This window comes from Oncorhynchus mykiss, chromosome 20 (genome assembly GCF_057628025.1).
Source record: "Oncorhynchus mykiss isolate SJ-2025 chromosome 20, ASM5762802v1, whole genome shotgun sequence".
NCBI classification, from domain to species: domain Eukaryota; kingdom Metazoa; phylum Chordata; class Actinopteri; order Salmoniformes; family Salmonidae; genus Oncorhynchus; species Oncorhynchus mykiss.
Window position 1 is genome coordinate 30,559,462 of NC_143041.1, and position 22,087 is coordinate 30,581,548.

Here is a 22,087-nt window from a genome sequence, read left to right on the forward strand (position 1 = left end):
GGTCATGTAAAGGGAATTGCGATACAAGCTACCCATGAATGGTTGCGGTCCGCCATCAAAACAACTTGAAGAAGGAGAAGCTACTCATGAATTTTCTCCTCAAAAGTCAAATCCGTTTTCCAAAATTGACATACACTAGTATCTAAATGATAACGAAGATTATTAGTAAATACAGGTTTCAAGAAGATCAGGTTGTCCAGGTGTGTCAATATTATTTTGAACATTAGCTAGCTATCTTGCAAGATAATGCTAATTCCACATTGCTAGCTAGCATTTTTGTATGTAGCTTGCTAGCCAACAACATTGTGCATTTTGACATTTAGATGTTGTATTTTCTTTAGTAGCTATTAAATTAAGTCGTGAAATTGGCATAATATCAGGACAAATGGCTTTTGCCATAGTTTATCACACAGGGTGAAGGTTTTGTCCTGATACATGGCTGTTGTGCTTGCTAACACTGTCATTGCTACCCTACTAACCGAATATGGAGTCTACAGTGATGTCTGAAGAAGTGATCGTCGTGGAGTGGGCAGATCCTGGTGTGTCAGAGGAGGGATGCCAAGTCCAAATCATTACAGACAACCCCTCTGCAGGTGTGGTACTCAGGCTGCAGTAGCCAAATTCAATCAGTTTCAGATAGTGATTGTCATGTACTTCTGTGTCAGGAACATTTCTCATATACTCCCTTTTCTCACTGGATCTGTGTTGTCACAGTGTTCTCTGACAGCCTGGTCCAGAATATATTGGTGAACACTGTGGTACAAGGCCAAGAGGAGGGTCATCAACTACTAGATGACAACGGTCATGACCTCTGTGAGTGAGAACGAATTCTGTGTACTCTGACTATCTTGAATTCCAAGGCCATCATTGATCTTTGCATGCATCTTTCAAATCATAGTTGCTTAGATCTACAGTTGGTAAGTGGAAGGCCATGTTATATCCAGTTTAGCTTACCACATGATTGTACCAGCTTACTTAGGCCTATCACTTTGTATTTCTATTTTTACAGATTGTGAGGAGTGTCATACCTCCAACAAAGACCAGTGTGGTCTGTCCTTCATGCTGGACTCTCCCACTCCAATGGGTATACCCCAGAGGGCCCTCCTCACCCTACCCCATGGGCTGGTGGTAGGCAGGTCCAGTATCCCAGGGGCAGGCCTGGGGGTCCTAAACCAAGGGCCAGCTGTGGCCCCAGGAATGCACTTTGGCCCCTGTGAGGGGGAGGTGACTACCAGGGAAAGAGCAGTAGCAAGTGACTATTCCTGGGAGGTGAGTGAGTACTGATATACTGGGCAATTGTGATATGTAGGGATATTCAGATGGCTGATTTAGGACCTTTTTACTGACTAGTGTGTTTGTTTCCTATGATGTGTTTTATCTGTTTTGCTTTCTGTAGTGATATGTGTATATTTTTCTATTTGCAGGGCTCATCTATAAAAGAGACCTTGGTCTCAGCTTGACTCCCTGTCAAAATAAAGGTTAAATAATGTACAAAATACTGTACAATAGTTTCGGTTACGGCACCCTATTCCCTACTTGACCACAACCCTAGGACCCTGGGTGATATTTGGGTGCACCTATAGTGCTATTCCATGGAAATCTTAAGCATTGTCTCTATACTCTATTTATGACTGTTGTGCCGAGTCAGCTGAGATTATTTGTCATGTTTTTCTATAAAAAGCATAGCTTCTTTTTTTTCAGGTCTGGAACAGTAAGAGTGAATCTGAGTACATCGATGCTGCACGAGACACTCATTCCAACTGGATGAGGTAACTTGTAGGACGTACCCTCACTTATTCTAGAGTCTGTCTGTCTGTCTAAGTCACATTACGCTCTCTCTCTGTCTCAGGTATGTTAACTGTGCTCGTAATGAAGAGGAGGGTAATCTCATAGCACTCCAGTACAGGGGAATTGTTTTCTTCCACTGCTGCCGCTCCATCCCCCCAGGAGATGAGTTCCTGTTTTGGCCTGGGGGCAGATTCATCGAAAGGTTTAGGGACCCCTCTGACCAAATCTGGCTCCGAAAGTGCACCCCTTCAGGTACTTATCGTTCCCAGTCTCCTTTTACGACCTTGCTCAGGCACTGGGCGTCTAGAAGGCTTATGTGAGGGTGTATAAGGAATAATAATAGGGAATATTACATTTCTGAAACTCAAAAAGGTTGAAAGAATGCCAGTCACTTTAGTAATGTTTAGTAAGACCTAACTTTTGCGTCTTCTCTTCTCTCTGTTTCAGAGTTTAGAACAGATTTGTCGTCTCAGGTTTTCCTCTGCTGTCAGTGCCAGCTTACTTTCACCACCAAGTCCTACCTTCAAAAACATACAGAGAAATCACACTCTCTGGACCTATCCCCTGCGTCTGAACTGAGTGAGCTTGACAATCACCTTTCTAACGGCAATGTAAAGCCAGACCCTATGTCGTCGTCCTCTGTAGGGGAGTTGGCCTACCGGTGCCCTCAGTGTCCTAAGAGCTTTAAGCAGAAGGGCCACGTCCAGAGACACATGCGAAATGTCCACTCCAAGGTGAAACCGTACTGCTGCATCCATTGTAGGAGGTGTTTCGCTCAGCTGTCTTGTCTGGCCAGGCACCAGATACGAGTTCATGGAAAGAAGAAGAAGCAGGGAATAGAAGAGTTTATGACTGAAGAGGTCAGAGGGAAGAGTCAGCCATCCCCTGACAGGACCCAGGAAACAGAGTCTTGCACCTCCGATGCTCCACCTACAGGGACCTCTGTCTTATTCCCGTGTCCTCACTGCCCATTCTCTTCTACTGTGGAGAGCAGCCTTTGTCAGCACATGAAGAGCCATGACCAAAGGGAAAAGGTCATCAAAATGCAGGCTTTTGTAGAGGTCAGAGGGGAGAGCACCCATAAACCTGAATCCCCAGAACTCCCCTCTGATGCTATACATACAGAGCCCCAGACAGATGAGCCGGCACAAAGAGGTGAGGAGGCCAACAGCTGCTCTCAGTGTGGGAAGCGCTTTAAACAGAAAGGCCACTTTCAAAGACACATGCGAGCTGTCCACTCCAACGTCAGACCCTACTGCTGCCCCCAGTGCAGGAAGTGTTTTGCTCAGGGGTATGACCTGGCGAGGCACCAGCTACGAGTTCACGGAACGAAGAAGAAGCGTCGAGTAGTAGAGGTCAGAGGGGAGAATCTGCCCCGGCCGCCCTCTGACAGCGCCTGGGAACCGGAGCCCCCCTCCACCAATGATTCACCTACAGAGACCCAGACTGGAAGAGCTCCCTCTCAGAGACTAAGGAACCTCAGAGTAAAGTCCACCAGGACCTCTAAAGCCAAAACTAAGACAAACGCACCAAAACAAAGACAAATCAGTACCAAGAAGAGATCGCATTCAGATCCTGATTCAGATGCTCTGGACATGGAGGAGATGGAGGGAGAGGCTGTTGGAGAGGAGGCCCAGTACAGCTGCACTGAGTGTCAGGGAACCTACGACAACCCAGAGTCTCTCAGATCCCATCAGTGCATCCAGGTCGTGGTGGGGCCGCCGCCGTATTCTTGCTCTACATGTGGGGTTACCTTCAAACGGTACACCACCCTGAATAAGCACAAGCTCAACAAGCACCCGAAGGAAAATCTGCGTTATTGCTGCACCCGCTGTGGTAGGTTCTTCAGTCAGGCTGCCGGTCTACAGCGCCACCTGGAGGCAGAAGTATGTAAGGACATCCAGCTGAGCTCTGAAGCTGTCCCCTGCTCCTACTGCCAATTCTCCTTCACCGAGGAGAGGTACCTCCGGAAGCACGTTAAGAGACACCACCCTGAGGAGTATGTCTCTCAAGCCTCAGGCCTGGGCTCAGGCCTCATTCCGCCAGAGCAGAAGGCCGTGGAGGGGGGAGAGGTCCACCTCTGCTTTCAGTGTGGGAAGAGCTACAAGTATGTTAAATGCTTCAAATCTCACAGGTGTTTCCAGTCAGTCACAGCCAAACGGTACTTGTGCAATGACTGTGGGAAAGGTTTCTCTTGTTTCTACAGCCTTAAGCAGCATCAGCGGATTCACACGGGAGAGAAGCCATACCGCTGTTCTTATTGTGAGAAGTGTTTTAGCCACTCTGGACAGCTGAATGTGCACGTGAGGATACACACAGGGGAGAAGCCTTTCCTGTGTACAGAGTGCGGAGAGACTTTCCGTCAGTCTGGGGATCTGAAGCGCCATGAGAGAAAGCACACTGGGGTGAAACCATGTACCTGTCCTGAATGTGGGAAAAGCTTCAGTCGACCTCAGAGTCTGAAAGCTCACCAGCTGCTGCACAACGGAGAGAAACTGTACAAGTGTGATCAGTGTGTCAAACGGTTTTCACGAAATTATCACCTGACGAGACACCATGAAAAGATGCACTCATAATTTGGGCTGCACCACCCACACACTTTACTACTTGGTTAAGTTGATATTTCTGTAGCAGAGCAACATTCACAGATCAGAATACCATTCTATTTACAACACAAGTACAAGCATGTGATTTGTGTTTTATTATTGCTTGACCTCACTAACGCTCGTGTTTGAATGGAAGCAAGCCCCTGCAGCAATGTTCCAACATCTAGTGGAAAGCCTTCTCAGAAGAGTGGAGGCTGTTGTAGTAGCAAAGGGGGACCAACTCCATATTCATGTTCATGATTTTGGAATGAGATGTTTGACGAGCAGGTGTCCATACTTTTGGTTATGTAGTGTATCTTTGTACCTGGAGGACAATTCAGTTTGTAAACCCGAAGATGAGGGAAATAGAAAATGAATTTAAAAAAAGACTGACTTCATTATCACGGTTCACCATTTATTCCACAAAACAATGCAAAGCATGTGCCCTGTACAAGCCTAAAATCTTATGAAAATACATAACATGCTCATGAGATATTTCTTAATTTCATAAAATTATCCAACACTGTCTTTGAAATCACCCAGATCTTGCCTCCAAAATTCAACAAATATCCATTCTAGACAGTTTCTTTCTTTCCATTGCTTATCTTACCAGCTTTAATCCAATACCTCACATATGGCGTTTACCATATAAACAAGCAAATATTTCAGTCATCTTAACTATGGGAGTTGACATAAATAGGCTTTTTACAGTAAGTTTCCCTCCAAACTGTGAAGAAGCAGGTGAATACTACCCGGCAGTGATTCCATGTGCTACAGTAAGGGGAATGGGGAGTGCACAATAGCTGCTGGTGATGTTTCATCACCTTCGAAGTCCATGGTTGTGTTCATTAGGGTACACAACGGACAAGTCCAGATAGGACTAGTCCCTCCCTGTTTCAGTCCATTTTATTCTGTTTGGTTTCTAATGAACATGCACCAGTTGTGTTTCCCAACACTTTCCATCACCAGTTCTTGTGGTCTGCCATTCAGTCAGTGTTGAACACATCTTTGATAACATCCACAATAAAATTAAAAAACATCAGATTTCAAATCTTGTCCATGTCCCTTTGTAGCAGAGCAGATTTGGAAACGTTCTCTTCTGGTCCTTTTTACAATGAGTTATCTAATGTAGGTTCAGTTACTTAAGGGGTTGTTACTGAGGGTTTACTGTGCTCTTACTGAATCGCATCAGTAGCCATTACTGGGTAGCGGAGTTGACTGGCTAACAATACACATGCTCTGCGATTGTTAACTCAGAGGTAGGGAGCAGTTGACTGAAGTTGAGTGACAAGCCCCTGCAAAGGTTGGATTGCTGATCTAATTGTAGAAGGAGATGGATAACCTACGGTATTCTCTTATGTTCCAGTGAAGCACCAACACAATCATTCTACATCTTCTCCAGTGTCAACATTTTACAATTACACGTCTTCCTCAGTCACATAAGTTATCATATGCACCAACTCTTGACTCCATTAGTGCATACATGTTAAATGTTTCACATGTATTAATAAAATAATATATACAAACCACACAGTATTACAGCTGTAAAATGACAACCCCAGAAAATAAAACATCACAAAACAAAGAAAGGGAATTTGTTTTTGCAATTGAAATCAAAAGCCTGGTTTTCTAATTCACCCAAACACTATTTTCTATCGAATGGCCAAATACGGAACAACGGTTAGAGCTCCACAGAAGTTCTTGCCAGTATTTTTTTAAATGTTAAGAAAATGGTTGATTAAACTAATCAGACAAACCAGTAGCCGTTGGCAATATTACCAGATGGGAAATATTCACAAAACAAACAACAAAAACAGGATTGAAAGGGTTGTTAGATAAAGAGATTATATGCAGCAATACAAAGCCTGAGGGTACACGTATGCAACCGCAAACCAATACTAAAGTTTGAGGCAAGAAATACCCTGGGTCCACTGCAAATACACTAACATCCTGGTATTCACTTCATGTTCTTGAAGAGACATAGGAAACCAGGCTTTTATAAAGGTTCAGATTTCAGCTCTTCAACCCTGCATTCCAGATCTGCTACCTGCAACCAAAGTAACACAGAAGGTTACAGTTATGTATTATGATAGACTACTAGAAACTTTACCAATGCTCTGCTTCACCAATGGTCTCCCCAATGGCTGCACACAATGAAATATATATCATTTAACAGACACTTATCTAAAGCAACTGACAGTCATGCATGCATACATTTTTCGTATCGGTGGCCCCAGCAGGAATCGAACACACAAACCTTGGTGTTGGAGCCACACATACAGCCATCAGTCTCCACTATTACCTGTTCATGGAGCTGTCCTGACTCCTCCTTCAGTGATGCCTCGGCCCCGTCCTGTACACAGCGCTGAGTCTCCTTCTTCAGGTACTCAATCTCCCTACAGATGAGACGTCACAGAGACACTAATCACACTCAAGTTTTTCCCCTATATTAATTTAGCAGCGGTGGCCCAAATTGTTGCCACTGCAAAAATACTTTTCTGCAGAGACGCGCTTTTAAATGGATAGTCAATGGCTCCATGACTGGAAGTCTATGGGAACAGCTAGCATGTCATTGCGCTAACGCTAGTAGCAATGCCACCTCTGTGTGTGTGTGTGTGTGTGGCCCGGCCTTACTTCTGCTGGTACTCCTTGATGAGGCGCTTGGCCTTGCTGTACTTGCGCTCCAGAGCCTGGTACTGGGCCTGCGTCTCCTTCAGGTGCTCGTCCACAGCCTGACACAGACTCTGGGCCTCCATCCAGTAGCCCTCCAGCTTCTCCATGCGCTCCTTGTTCTCCTGCAGGGTCTGCTCCAGCTGGTTCTTGTCCATACGCCAGCGCTGCTTGTCCTGCTCTGCATGGTTCAGCTGGGAGTGTGGAGAAGTACACACACAGATGCGCGTAAGTACACACACACACACAGGTAAATTAACGGACTGGCCGTAAATGCCACTGAATATTAATTAAGTAGTAGATGTCCTGTACAATTAAACATTGGGACATCACATTTAATAACAATCACGATATATATATATATATATATATTTTTTTTTTTCTTCTTTTATTTAACCTAGATTTAACTGGGCAAGTCCGTTAGGAACAAATTCTTATTTACAATGACGGCCTACCAAAAGGCCCCGTGCGGGGACGGGGGCTAGAATTAAACATATTAAAATAAAAATATAGGACAAAACACACATCACGAAAAAGGGAGACACCACAACACGACATAAAGAGTGACCTAAGACAACATAGCATAGCAGCAACATAATACAACTTAACCTACCTTTCTTTTCAGCTGTTGGATCTCTGCCTGTGTTACAGCATGCTTTATTTGAAGCTGAGGAGAGAGTTAAGGAAGTTGTTGCAAAATCTGTCCAAAAGGTAGTGCAGTATATAAGGAACAGGGCAACACCGCCCTTTATCTTTAATGCTTCCTCTCACCTCCCGGTACTTATGGGCCAGCTTCTCAGGGTCCGTCTCCAGGGGAGAGATGTCCTCGTTCTCAGCCAGGTCAAACACCTCGATGGCAGACGGCTCCGTGGGGCTGACCTCCTCCTCCTCATCCTCCTCCTCATCAGTACCATATTCACCATCCTGGGGAAAGAGAGGACCGGTGAGCCCGAAAGTAACTATTCGGTTTGGGGTTTAATTTTTCTCCAGCTCTTAATTGACAGGGCCAAAGTGTCTGCATATTTGAATAGGTTTGAATAGGTTCAATATGCTTCCATCAATCCCATTTCACAGTATTTTTAGAAATGCCTGTGCCTGCTGCTACTATAACAGCATCATGGTTATAAGAATTTATTCTTAACTGACTTAAATAGTTAAATAAAGGTAAAATAAAATAATAAATGGTTGGTTGGTACTGAGACTGGCCACTAGATGGCGTATAACACCATTGAAGAGCATCCCTAGATTAGGGGAGGGAACACAGAACAAACCCTCAACCATTATGCCATCATTCTGCATGTCAACGTAATAAGATGGAGAACATAAGAATGTCCTGCATCCTCATAGGATTTTGATTGGACAGAGGTTAGAGGGGGAAAAAAATCATCCTTTTGGGTTGTAAGTACTCTAAAATCTCTAACCTAACAACCCAGAGATGAAGAGGCCAAAACACCAGAAACACTGATTCATTTTGAAAAAGAAGTCCTAGGGAGACAGAATTTAATTTATCCTATTTGGCCTATGCTCTCTAAACTGACCTGTTGGTATGCATCACAAATGGCACCCTATTGCCTATTTAGTCACAAATGGCACCCTATTGCCTATTTAGTGCACTACTTTTGACCAGAGCCCATAGGAAGAATAGGGTGTCATTTGGGAAGCGCACGTGTGTTTATACTGTCTGGAGGCTATACTGGACAGTAACAGCGTAGCTAAGGACACACGCCCATTCAGCTCACTCGATACAGCCACCGGCTTTGGGTCAATTCTGACAAAGATGTGATTGGCACACATACAGTATCTTAATCCTAAAGGGTAAAAGAGAACACACAGAGGGAAAAAATGTATCTAAAAATGCCTGTTATTATTATTTTTTTTTAAATAAATTAGTGACCAGGTGTCAGTTTCGCTCTAAACTAGCCGTGTTCAGGGTCGTGTTCTTTAAGCCACAGAGTAGCAAAACATTTCATAACATACAGAAAACATCTGTATTCTTATTGGACACGTTCTGGTAGTAACTCCCCTGTTTGTCTGTCCATCTGTACTGTACTTCTTGGTTGTCCATGTACTGGCTGTAGACTGGTTATAGACCTACCTATACTGGTTGTAGACCAACTGTATACCTACCTTCTGGTCATCTATGTACTGGTTGGTTACAGACTGGTTGTAGACCTACCTCTTGGTCGTCCATGTACTGGCTGTAGCGTTGTTCCATCATCTCTCTCTGCCAGCGCTCCTGTTCCAGGGTCTGTTGGATCAGCTGGGCCACCTCACTCTGCTCACCTGGCTTCTCCCGACCAATCAGAAACCTGCATACAATTACAGATTTTGAAAATGGCTTTCTATGTGGACTGCAATAAGACGAACCTCTATGATATGGTCCCTTAGCAAGAGGTTAAATAATCTGAATTATATAACCTCTCAACCTTGACCCAATATGCTCCAGTGTAATACTCTCCTCAGCTATGTAAGAGGAATAGGAGTAGTGCAGTTCAGAATGAGTACCCATAGTCAGTCAGTTATCAAGACCACCACAACAGCCTTAGAATGCCCCCCGTAAACTATCAGATAATTAAATGCTAAACACAGTTCCCATCCTCATTCACCCATCCATTCCCATGGCTGACATTTTTATGAATAGGCCCAACTGACCGCCTGCCTGCCTCAACCCTTCCTTCCCAGTCTACTGATCTATAATGCATGAGCTCCCTCTAAAGTCACACAACACTAACAATTACACACACACACACACACACACACACAGCTCTACTGATCACTAGTTCCAGAATTATGAATGAATGAGCCTGTATACGACGACAAAGCAGTGCTGGGGATTGAGGAACAGGCAGGCGACTCTGGTGCCCCATTCAGTCAGCCACAAATAGACCCCTCTGGCATTTCAGAATGATAATTGTGTTGATGCCTGCTGTGAGCATGATGGTGATGTTTTTTTTATGCTCTTCCATGGTTCAAACGTGAGTTTCAGCTTTGTCTGTGGTCCTGTTGCTGTATCTCGAAGGGAAGTTTTCGCTCTTCATCATGGCCCCATTTGACCTCTGATGACTGACTACTCTGCATGCCCTGGTCTACACAGTATGTATGTGGGAGGATGTGGTCATGTAGACAGTCTTCTCTAGAGTCTAAAGCCACTGCAAAACTAAGAAGAAAATGTGTACAGAAAACCTTAACGGAGTCTCGCGTCACGCAGTACTACAAAGAAAATAGAGTAGGGACTAGACTTGATGAAGTCGTTTAACCTGTCTGTATTCAAGTGTTTGAGAGAGACGTCCATCAAGGCAACTCTATTCTCTCTCAGTAGCTAATTGTTCTCAAAGCAGTAGTAAACTCAGCAAAAAAAAAAAAAAAATGTCCTCTCACTGTCAACTGCTTTTATTTTCAGCAAACTTAATGTGTGTAAATATTTGTATGACCATAACAAGATTCAACAACTGAGACATAAACTGAACAAGTTCCACAGACATGTGACTAACAGAAATGGAATAATGTGTCCCTGAACAATGGGGAGGGGTCAAAATCAAAAGTCGGTATCTGGTGTGGCCACCAGCTGCATTAAGTATTGCAGTGCATCTCCTCCTCATGGACTGCACCAGATTTGCCAGTTCTTGCTGTGAGATGTTACCCCACTCTTCCACCAAGGCACCTGAAAGTTTCCAGACATTTCTGGGGGGGAATGGCCCTAGCCCTCACCCTCTGATCCAACAGGTCCCAGACGTGCTCAATGGGATTGAGATCCGGGCTCTTCGCTGGCCATGGCAGAACACTGACATTCCTGTCTTGTAGGAAGTCATGCACAGAACGAGCAGTATGGCTGGTTGCATTGTCATGCTGGAGGGTCATGTCAGGATGAGCCTGCAGGAAGGGTACCACATGAGGGAGGAGGATGTCTTCCCTGTAACGCACAGCGTTGAGATTGCCTGCAATGACAACAAGCTCAGTCCGATGATGCTGTGACACACTGCCCCAGACCATGACGGACCCTCCACCTCGAGGCCTTGGTGTAACGCTCATTCCTTCGCCGATAAACGCGAATCCGACCATTACCCCTGGTGAGACAAAACCGCGACTCGTCAGTGAAGAGTACTTTTTGCCAGTCCTGTCTGGTCCAGTGACGGTGGGTTTGTGCCCATAGGCAAAGTTGTTGCTGGTGATGTCTGGTGAGGACCTGCCTTACAACATGCCTACAAGCCTTCAGTCCAGCCTCTCAGCCTATTGTGGACAGTCTGAGCACTGATGGAGGGATTGTGCGTTTCTGGTGTAACTCAGGCAGTTGTTGTTGCCATCCTGTACCTGTCCCGCAGGTGTGATGTTCGGATGTACCGATCCTGTGCAGGTGATGTTACATGTGGTCTGCCACTGCGAGGACAATCAGCTGTCCGCCCTGTCTCCCTGTAGCGCTGTCTTAGGCGTCTCACAGTATGGACGTTGCAATTTACGGCCTGCAGTCCTCATGCCTCCTTGCAGCATGCCTAAGGCACGTTCACGCAGATGAGCAGGGACCCTGGGCATCTTTCTTTTGGTGTTTTTCAGAGTCAGTAGAAAGGCCTCTTTAGTGTCCTAAGTTTTCATAACTGTGACCTTAATTGCCTACCGTCTGTAAGCTGTTAGTGTCTTAACGTCCTTTCCACAGGTGGATGTTCATGAATTGTTTATGGTTCATTGAAATGGGAAACAATGAAGATCTGTGAAGTAATTTGAATTTTTACAAATTATCTTTGAAAAACAGGGTCCTGAAAAAAAGGTCCTGAAAAAAAAGTGTATTTTTTTGCTGAGTTTAGTTGGTGAGGAAAAGAAACCTGCTAAAAATGATTTTTTTTTTAACTAGAAGCCTCTGTAACATCAGAGTGTTGCATCCCAAATAGCACCTTTATTCCTTATATTGTGCACTATTTTTCACCAGAGCTCTATAGACCCTAGTCAAAAGTAGCGCACTATTGCCAAAAACATATCCTCACTTGACAGTGCCTGTGGTGTTCCTGAGGACGGAGGCAGCGAAGGTCTGAGTGACCCCCACCAGACTGGTCCCATCCACCTCCACTATCAGGTCATTCACCTGGATCCTGGGTGGAGAAACACAAAGCAGCACAACAACCTCAGCACCACAGTCTAATAATATGCTTACTTTTTCATTCAACCATTCATACAGGTTTGTCTCGGAGATAGAAATCTGTTTTGCTAGCGAGACCTGCTCCCGCAAGGAACCGTAATGCGACCGAATTGACTCCCTTTATTATTCCAAACCTATTTGTGGAAAAGCAATAACATATCAAAATCCGCAAGCTAGACAGAGATGTGAATACTACTACTAGACATTCAAGTTTGGCTCATCTCACATGCTTGATTGCTTCTTAGATGTATTAAATCATGCAGAACCTGTTCAGGTAAGTCTGCCAGGAGTGTAGATGGAAAAGCCGTAGATGAAGGCCACCATTTTGTAATGTACCTGCCATCCCGGTGCGCTGCTCCTCCATCGGTGACCGTCTTGACAAAGATGCCCAGTTTCTCCAGGCCCATGTCTGCCCCCGCCCCCATCCCAATGATACTGATACCCAGCCCATCCCCATCTGAGGACAGTGAGACAGTGAGAAAACAATAAAATCATCGTAATCCATGATGAAAATGAAATGCTCTTTTGTTTCATAATAGCTTTTAAAATCAGAATGTCCCTCTTGGGAGAAGGGATAACTGGAAGGCAGATGGAGGGATGATAGATGTGTTCTGATTGAGTGAGGGGATTGATCTCTGATTGTCTCAAGAGAATGGCGATTACAACTCCTCTTTACAGTACTGTGAAGGGGAGTTTTCTTAAGTGGGCAATCTGGAATGTTCTTTGTTGTTTTTCAAATCACAGATTGCCACATTAAGGTTATGGGGTAACTGAGCTGAGGTGTACCTTTCTCCAGCTCGACGGGGAACAGATCGAGCCTCTCCACCCTCTTCTCCAGCTCGTACTCTGCAGACGCAGCCATGGGGTCCACGTCCTCATTCCGACGATCATAGTCCTCGTTGGGGTAGGTGGCAAACACCTGACAGATGAAGAGAACACAAAGTAGCTTATTACAAAACTGTTTAAACATACTTTTTACCTAGGCAGCGAAGGTCTGCGGAGGTCATGTGTAAAGCACTTTGTGACAACTGCTGGTGTAAACCGGGCTTTATAAAATATATTTTTGTTGTTGCTGATATATTTACTGATTGAGCAGTAGTTGCAGGTTTATCATTGAGTATGAGGATGTTTCTATCCGTGTTAGAAGAGGGCCTTAGTTCCATTATGTTCTGATAGGGTGGATGGAGGTGGGACACAGTGAAAAGAGTGACCACATAGTGTTTAGTGCAATATACTGTCACGTCATTCACCTAATAAAAATGGACACAAACCATTTCCATCACCAAATTTGCCTCAGTTAAAGCTGGTTTCAACTACCAAAATGCTATTATATTCAGGTAACAGACTTCAAATCAACCCCGGTATAAAACCCAGGCACCTCTCATAAAATAGATAGTGACCCATTTCAGAGCAGAGCTTCCACTTTAGCCCAGCTCCAACAGCATTATTGCATCCCAAATGGTACCATATTCCCTACATAGTGCACTACTTTTGACCAGAGCCCTATGGGTAGTGCACTATATAGGGAGCTATTTGGGAATTAGCCCATGACAGTATACATAAGCACCTTCAGCATTCTATTGCAGTCCTGGCCACTGCAGCTGCCACACACACACACACTCTCTTTCTCGGCCACTCTTCTCTCTGGTCTTCCAGGGAGGCTCAGGTCACATGTGCACCTCACATAACCACTCTCCTACTAAAGCTACACAGGACCTGCTCGGTGCTTTACCCTCTCTTCTCTTTCCATCTCACTGTTCACCCTCCCATTCGTATCCCTCATTCCTCTCCTCTTTTTCTCTCCATCCCCAATAACCTATTCTCTTCTCTCACTCTCCTCATTCCCTCTGGCTTTTATTTTTTTTTTATATCTCCCTCTTTTGCTTCTTCTCCAAACTCCCCAATATAACCTCATCTTTTAATCGTTTCCCTCCAATGAATAACCCTCCTCCTCTCTGTTACAACGGTCTTCATGTTTGCTACCTTTCGTCATCTGTTTGTGCCCGTCTCACAGTAGTCAGTACACACACACACCTCTTTGCTTGTACAGTGTCATCTAAATCACATGGTCTCTGTCTCCGTAGCAACCACAGTGAAGTGCTTGTCAGATTTGACATTGCTCTTATGATTCAACCAACCTCCCCTGAGAGAACTAAATGGACTATTATCTGTTTTCATACATCATTGAATACTAGGAAGGTTGAGGTGAGGCACATTTCTTTGGCTGGGCTAAACTGTATCTAGGTCTGTGCAGTTGGATCAAAGGTTTTCAAATAGAACACCCGGAAGAGGTCTTGCATCAAAGCAGCCGTTGTACCGTACATATACTGTTGACGACGCAGCCTATGACCACGTACATGCCAGCCCAGAGCTATACATTTAGGAACACACACACACACACACACACACACACACACACACACACGTTAATGACTACCTAAACCGGTAAACCTCTGACTGGTGTAGACCAATGGCGTGGGTTTGGCATATGGTCTAAATAGGTTGTGTGATTTAGGTTACCTTTGTATCTCGGCGGATTAGGATCATTTGGATTATAAGCAGACAGAAAATATGTTTAGCCTTCGTGTGAATGGATGTAGCCTGGCACTAGCACAGGGGTATTCAAATCTTACCCTACGAGGTCCGGACTACTGCTGGTATTCTGTTCTACCTGGTAATTAAGTACACCCCACCTGGTGTCCCAGGTCCCTGATTAGAGGGGAAGAATGACAGGAAGCAGTGGAACTGGCATGGAGGTCCAGATTTGAGTTTGAGGGCATTAGCACATCAACAGTTAAAACAACTGAAAGTGGTCCCCCAAAGCTCTCTATCTGTGTGCATCCGAAATAACCCCCTATTCCCTATATGGGGCACAACGTTTGACCAAAGCCCTATTCTTGTATCTGTGCCTGTTTGTTCTGTGTCTGAAGCACCATCATAGTGCTAATAGAATTGCCCTTAACTTGATTTGTCCACTTTTCTGAATTTAATTGAAAAGTAGTTCACTACATAGGGAGTAGAGTGTAATTTGGGATTTGGCCACCGTCTCAAATGGCAGTTCGCTCCTCGAGTTTAATGGCCACAGCTGGTGGCCCTTCCTGACTCCAAGGCCTGGTGACCAGAGACCAACTACAGTTCAGGAAGTATAGAGTATTAACATGTGTCAAAGGAAACAAGTCCCCTACATCCAGATGTGTCTGTACTCTGTACCACCTGCCTGTGTTGGGCTGCATCATCTGCCTGCAGAATCAGCTCTGCACACTGACTGACAAGGCAAAGACACACTGACATGGTGCACACACACACACTGACATGGTGCACATACACACACTGACATGGTGCACACACACACACACTGACATGGTGCACATATACACACTGACATGGTGCACACACACACACACACACACACACTGACATGGCGCACACACACACACTGACATGGCGCACACACACACACACACACTGACATGGCGCACACACACTGACATGGCGCACACACTGACATGGCGCACACACACACACACACTGACATGGTGCACACACACACACACTGACATGGTGCACACACACACACACACTGACATGGCGCACACACACACACACACACACTGACATGGCGCACACACACACTGACATGGCACACACACACACACACTGACATGGCGCACACACACACACACACTGACATGGTGCACACACACACACGCACTGACATGGCGCACACACACACACGCACTGACATGGCGCACACACACACACACACTGACATGGCGCACACACACACACTGACATGGCGCACACACACACACACTGACATGGCGCACACACACACACACTGACATAGCGCACACACACACACTGACATGGCGCACACACACGCAGAAAGCTAACACTTTCTCCTTCCAAAGTCAAGAGATTTACTTCTTCCTTATATGGGAGTATCCCACTAAAGGCCAGACAGACACTGATCATCTTACATGATGCTCTCATATCCTCCCTCCCTCCCTCCCTTCTGTACTGTATGCACGCACACACACAGTCGATGAACACTGGCTGAGCTGGGCGGGGCAGATAAGGTGGCATTGTGGCAGTCAATAAGCGACATGAGCCTGCCTGCCAGCCTTTCCCCCTTTCAGGAGACAAACATGGGGATTAAGGTGGGGGGCTGGGCAGGGGGAGGCTGGGGCAGGGCAGGGGGAGTCTGGGGCAGGGCAGGGGGAGGCTGGGGCAGGATACATGCTGCTGCTCCAGTTGTGACAGATAATAGGTCACAGTGGCTAACAGATGGCCAGGAACACCCCTCCCTCCAACCCTCTCTGCCACCAATCGCACTACAAAAGCTGTGTGTGCAGCCAGTAGCTAAACTAAGCGAACGCCTTCTGTTGTGTCAGAACAGGGAAACCAAACAGGGAAACCGCTTGGAATGTATCACATATTAAAAAGCACCAGCAACACACAAATGACTAGGTTGGTACTATGGGAGGTATATAGAGGCATGCCCTCATGCTGTTATATATTTTTTCAACAATTACCACAATGGCTCCTTGGCTGCACCCTAAATGGCACCCTAGTCCCTATGGCCCTGGTCAAATGTAGTGAAGGGGAAACAAAGCTTCCTGAAGCATTGAGCATTTCCTGCCAATTGTGTCGAAACTAGGTTAATAACTAGCGGATTTGATCAACACAGTGTACATTGCCTAAATTCAACATACCTGGTCTTCCAGGTCAGTTAAATCCAAAACACGAAGTGCCTGCGGCACTCCAGGCCCAGGGTTGCCTACCCCTGAACTAGAGAATAGGATGCCACTTGGTACACAGCCCTTGGCTGGGAGGGATGTGGTTGGGTAACATTGTGGTCAAGTGGTTACATCCTCCTGGTCCCGGGTTTCCCAACCTCTGTCCCCAGGACCCCTAAAGGGTGCACGTTTTCCTTTTTTGGGAAACACGGTCCTAGTAGAAAGCAGTTTACCCTGTTCCTCCTCTTGTTGCTTTCCCCAAAAACAAATCCAAATCTGGCTTAAACCCAATAGGCTGTGTGGATGTGGTGTTGACGGGTGAGTTTAGCTGGTTTCTCACAACAGAAATAGCATGTTCCTCTCCACACAGTCTCTCCACAAGTTCAGCTGCTAACCTATTAACATTACCACTGGGGAGTTTCACACTTTTTTTTATAACACTCTTAGTCGCTCTTCCTATTACATTTTCTTTTTTACAAGATGTTAGTTTTCACTGTATACTATTTGCTCTCCATGCATGCTAGAATCTCAATGGCTTTTCTTGATTCCTTTGCATCCTCTGTCCTGGCCTCCTCAAAACCCATTGGATGCAAAGGTCAGAGATCCCTCCCCTCTGACATTCTCATCCAATGGGTTTTGAGAAGGAGACGAGGAGAGTGGAAGTGAGGAATCAAGGCAACGCAATTGAGATTCTCCCCATGTCCCATTGAAATGGCACTTTAGTCAGAGCTTTCTTCAACTACCAAAGTAGAATTATGGGATGGAAAGTGATGAGATTGGCTGTCTTATGTGTCCTATTAACATCTTCATTCATAGACTGCCTGTTCTGAACTATCTGCTACTTGCAGTCTCAGAGCATTTCATTTCAATGTACCGGATATCTGTTGCAATTAACCCACTAGATGTGTGATAAATTGGTTTCTGAGAGCTGGCTTGTGGCTTAAAATCACACCGCAGCAGCAACAAGCTCAGTACAGACTTAACGTCCCTCCGAGAACCACTCAGGTGGGCCTACCTCCAACAAACACTCAATCTCCCACTAACTGTCCTGAAGACAATCAAACCTTAATCAAACTGCAGAAACAATCTTAGCAGGTATAACAGACTTAACATCTCTCCGAGAATTAAGCAGACGTACCTACAACAAACACCTAATCCCACTAAGTCTCCTGATGACAATTTAACCTTAATTAAACTGCATAAACAAGTTAAATATAAAGGAAGGGATAGCTCCAACAAACAATCAGTCAGTTCCAATGCGCCTGCCACCCGTTCCCCCTAATTCGTCAATATATGCAGATCTGAATGGTCTGGAAAGGTATAAGCTTCCGCATATACAGTACCAGTGAAAAGTTTAGACACACCTACTCATTCCAGGGTTTTTCTTTATTTTTACTATTTTCTACATTGTTGAATAATAGTGAAGACACGAAAACTAATAATACATATGGAATCATGTAGTAACCAAAAAAAGATAAACAAATCTAAATATATTTGATATGAGATTCTTCAAAGTAGCCACCCTTTGCCTTGATGACAGCTTTGTACAAACTTGGCATTCTCTCAATCAGCTTCATGAGGTAGTCACCTGGAATGCATTTAAATTAACAGGTGTGTCTTGTTAAAAGTGAATTTCTTTCCCTCTTAATGTGTTTGAGCCAATCAGTTGTGTTGTGACAAGGTAGGGGTGGTATACAGAATATAGCCCGATTTGGTAAAATACCAAGTCCATATTATGGCAAGAACAGGTCAAATAAGCAAAGAGAAATGACAGTCCATCATTACTTTAAGACATGAAGGTCAGTCAATGTGGAAAATTTCAAGAACTTTGAAAGTGCAGTAGTAAAAACCATCAGGCGCTACGATGAATCTAGCTCTCACGAGGACCGCCACAGGAAAGGAAGACAAGGAGTTACCTCTGCTGCAAAGGATAAGTTCATTACAGTTAACTGCACCTCAGATTGCAGCCCAAATAAATGCTTCACAAGTAACGGATGCATCTCAACATCAACTGTGAATCAGGCCTTCATGGTCGAATTGCTGCAAAGAAACCACTACTAAAGGACACCATAAGAAGAAGAGACGTGCTTGGGCCAAGAAACACGAGCAATGGACATAAGACTAGTGGAAATCTGTCCTTTGGTCTGATGAGTCCAAATTTGATATTTTTGGTATGTTTGATGTTTGTGTCTTTGTGAGATGGAGAGTAGGTGAACAGATGATCTCTGCATGTGTGGTTCCCATCGTGATGCATGGAGGAGGAGGTGTGATGGTGCTTTGCTGGTGACACTGTCTGTGATGTATTTACAACTCAAAAAAGGCACACATAACCAGCATGGCTACCACAGAATTCTGCAGCAATACACCATTCCATCTGGTTTGTGCTTAGTGAGACTATCATTTGTTTTTCAACAGAACAATGACCCAAACACCTCCAGGCTGTGTAAGGGCTATTTGACCAAGAAGGAGAGTAATGGAGTGCTGAATGATATATTAATCACTTGTGAATGATGCCCAGCTTGTGTGCAGTAAGGCAAGAAATGTCGCATGCCTCTTTTTGTTCAAATTTTTCCAATCATAGTCCCCCACCTCATGTAGCCTAGCCAGTAGGCCTATACGTTTTGATATGGTTTGTATCGCAACTAAAATGGCCAAATAACTTCTTAATTAAGCACATTAATCCGCGTTGCAACTGGTGTTGAGCCTGAACTGGCGTACAGTTTGGGGAAGATCATTTTCACCATAAAAATGCACCTTTATAATAAAAGCATTACATGAAAATGGTGTTTTCCCGCTAATTGATTGCATTTTGGAACGTTCGCACTTCTAGCCTTATGCCGTGTGCGGATTATTGAGCTTATAATGTGAAGAAATAGCCTAATAGTTTATCAACATTTCAACCTAAACATTTCGATCGGTTGCATGAGCATCATTGCTTTTGAACGTTTTTTTGATGTGAGTAGTTGTATTCATTTGGGGTCTATCGCATCCCACAACTGTCCCAGACTATGTTCGGAATATTTATGTCTCGTAGGCTAGGGCTTTTGCTGTTCATTGGGCCTACTCATCTTGTCGGCTGACGAAAAGTAAAGGTGGACAGTCCTTCTAACATCTTCAATATGGACCTCGGAATTCGATAAGGACGTGCGCAGTTGCACCCCCGATGTGTCTGTCTTCACTTGTAGCCTACTTCGGAGCGGAGATAGATGCCTGTGAGAAGAACTCAATCAAATGATGGGTATTGGCTAATAAGAATTGAGATATGAGAGAGACGTGAGTGAGAGGTGCTTCGGAATACGCAGCTGAAAGGCGGCAATTATAATTGTTATATTCAGCCCAAGGGCACAGCGTCCACTGGGCGCAAAAGGCATGGATTTGTTTAGGGGCCATTATGGCCCCACTAGGGGGATGCTGCCGGGAAATTCGAGGCATTATCAAGAGCTTGTCAAATTGTGAATGAGAGATTGATGAAGTGTGTGCAGGCTGTGAAAGAGACAAAGCAGAGAGCATGCCTTTCATTCAACTTTTCTCAAATCATCATTAGTCGCATCATGCAGCCTTGGAATATATTAAAAATCAAAACATATAGCCCAATGTTTGTATCGCAACTAAAGTTACATGAATATCTCTAAATTAAGAATAGAGGAGAACCCATTTCTTTGTTAACTTCTCTGGGGAAGGGTGCAGTATTTTGACATCCAGATGAAAAGCGTGCCCAAAGTAAACTGCCTGTTACTCAGGCCCAGAATCTAGGATATGCATATAATTGGTAGATTTGGATAGAAAACACTAAAGTTTTTAAAACTGTTAAAATAATGTCTGTGAGTATAACAGAACTGATATGGCAGGCGTAACCTAATAAATTGATAATAAATAAATAATACATTTCAGCTTACCACTATTTTCAATGGCTAGTAATTTTAATAATAAGGCCAAGTCCCCCGGATTGCAGTTCCTAGGGCTTCCAATAGATGTCAACAGTCTTTAAAAAAGAGTTTCAAGCTGGTTTTTGGAAAAATGACCTAGAAATTGTAGTTTTTCTAGGTGGCTCCCATTTTGGCTGTAGTGTTTCCAAGCGCGTGGAGGAAAACGCGTTCTTTCAAATTTATCTCCGGTAATGAACATACTATTGTCTTAAATGTTATAGTTTATTTGCGTATTAGGATACCTAAGGTTAGATTATAAACATTGTTTGACTTGTTTGGAAAAGTTTATTAAAAGTTTATTAGTAATGTTTGGAATTCATTTTTTATGTATTTTGATGGAGGGAAATTGAGTGGATTATTGACTGAAGCGCTCCAGCTAATCTAAGTTTTTATGGATATAAAAGAAGGACATTATCAAACAAAAGGACCATTTGTGATGTAACTGGGACCATTTGAAGAGCCAACAGAAGAAGATCAAAGGTAATGCATTTTTTATATCGCTATTTCTGACTTGTGTCGCACCTGCCTGGTTGAAATATGATTTATGTTTTTGTATGTTTTTGTATTTTTGAAATCTGACACGGCGGCTTGATTAACAAGAAGTTAAGCTTTATTTTGATGTATAACACATTTTCAAGAATGTTAAATATTTGAATTTAGTATTTTTGGATTTCGTGCTCTGCAATTTCACTGGATGTTGGTCAGGTGGGACGCTACCGTCCCACGTACCTTAGTTAACCGCTCAACACAGAAGAGCTGCATGTGCGCACTCCCTCAGATTTCATTTGGAGAAAACATCCTTTCTATTTTATGTTCAATTGTATTCTTCATACTATAAATATATATAAAATAATGCCACGGAATTCTAAGCAAATCTTGTCTGCTAAATGAACTAGAAGGTCAACTCAGAGTATGCTATTCTGTTCTTCTGAAATATGACATTTTCTTCATATCATGTTTCTTTAGACTTGTCTAAAATAAATACAGCGATTTATTGTGATGGTGTAGGCTATATTAAAATTGATTTCTTATACTTTTTTTTAATGTAGGATGTTCCAAAAGTCTGCGTCAGTGGCTTGTAGGCTATGCGTGGAAGCCAGGAGCTGCTAAATGTTAACGGTCAATTTCCTTGAGACTGGCAGTTATTTGCTTGACAATCACCTGCTGACAAAATGCCATGACCTCCACAGCCCTAGCTTCACATACAGAAACGACACACAGAGGCTGCATGCTGCAGGACTGTACTGTGGTGTG

The 22,087-nt window shown here is 44.2% G+C and overlaps 2 protein-coding genes across 4 annotated transcripts in view; one reads left to right on the forward strand and one right to left on the reverse strand.

Moving 5' to 3' along the window:
- Window positions 1–5,424, forward strand: LOC110499247 (histone-lysine N-methyltransferase PRDM9). Of its 3 annotated transcripts, none has more exons than XM_021576257.3 (7): window positions 1–200; window positions 498–593; window positions 715–813; window positions 1,010–1,269; window positions 1,702–1,769; window positions 1,850–2,040; window positions 2,236–5,424. In XM_021576257.3, the coding sequence occupies exons 2-7, from the start codon at window positions 500–502 to the stop codon at window positions 4,362–4,364; spliced, it is 2,841 nt and encodes a 946-aa protein (XP_021431932.2). In that variant the 5' UTR covers window positions 1–200; window positions 498–499; the 3' UTR covers window positions 4,365–5,424. The 3 variants fall into 3 exon arrangements, with proteins under 3 accessions (XP_021431932.2, XP_021431930.2, XP_036811967.1); XM_021576255.3 differs by having other exon boundaries at window positions 5–200; window positions 491–593; XM_036956072.2 differs by lacking the exon at window positions 1–200 and having other exon boundaries at window positions 359–593.
- LOC110499248 (neurabin-2) overlaps window positions 4,775–22,087 on the reverse strand; it is a 26,625-nt gene continuing 9,312 nt past the window's right edge. Inside the window, exons 3-11 of the mRNA XM_021576258.3 lie at window positions 12,955–13,087; window positions 12,505–12,625; window positions 12,017–12,121; window positions 9,220–9,352; window positions 7,815–7,967; window positions 7,657–7,710; window positions 7,008–7,237; window positions 6,676–6,769; window positions 4,775–6,420 (exon numbers count right to left, since the gene is read on the reverse strand). Coding sequence (XP_021431933.2) covers window positions 6,370–6,420; window positions 6,676–6,769; window positions 7,008–7,237; window positions 7,657–7,710; window positions 7,815–7,967; window positions 9,220–9,352; window positions 12,017–12,121; window positions 12,505–12,625; window positions 12,955–13,087 — 1,074 coding nt within the window. The 3' untranslated portion in view covers window positions 4,775–6,369. The remainder of the gene's footprint in view (window positions 6,421–6,675; window positions 6,770–7,007; window positions 7,238–7,656; window positions 7,711–7,814; window positions 7,968–9,219; window positions 9,353–12,016; window positions 12,122–12,504; window positions 12,626–12,954; window positions 13,088–22,087) is intronic.

Bases quoted from the DNA above. Each gene is read 5' to 3' on its own strand.
- LOC110499247 (XM_021576255.3), top strand. From the start codon at position 147: ATGATAACGAAGATTATTAGTAAATACAGGTTTCAAGAAGATCAGGTT. The intron at 201-490 runs GTGTGTCAATAT...CCGAATATGGAG, and splicing joins AAGAAGATCAGGTTGTCCAG to TCTACAGTGATGTCTGAAGA. The intron at 814-1,009 runs GTGAGTGAGAAC...CTATTTTTACAG, and splicing joins TGACAACGGTCATGACCTCT to ATTGTGAGGAGTGTCATACC.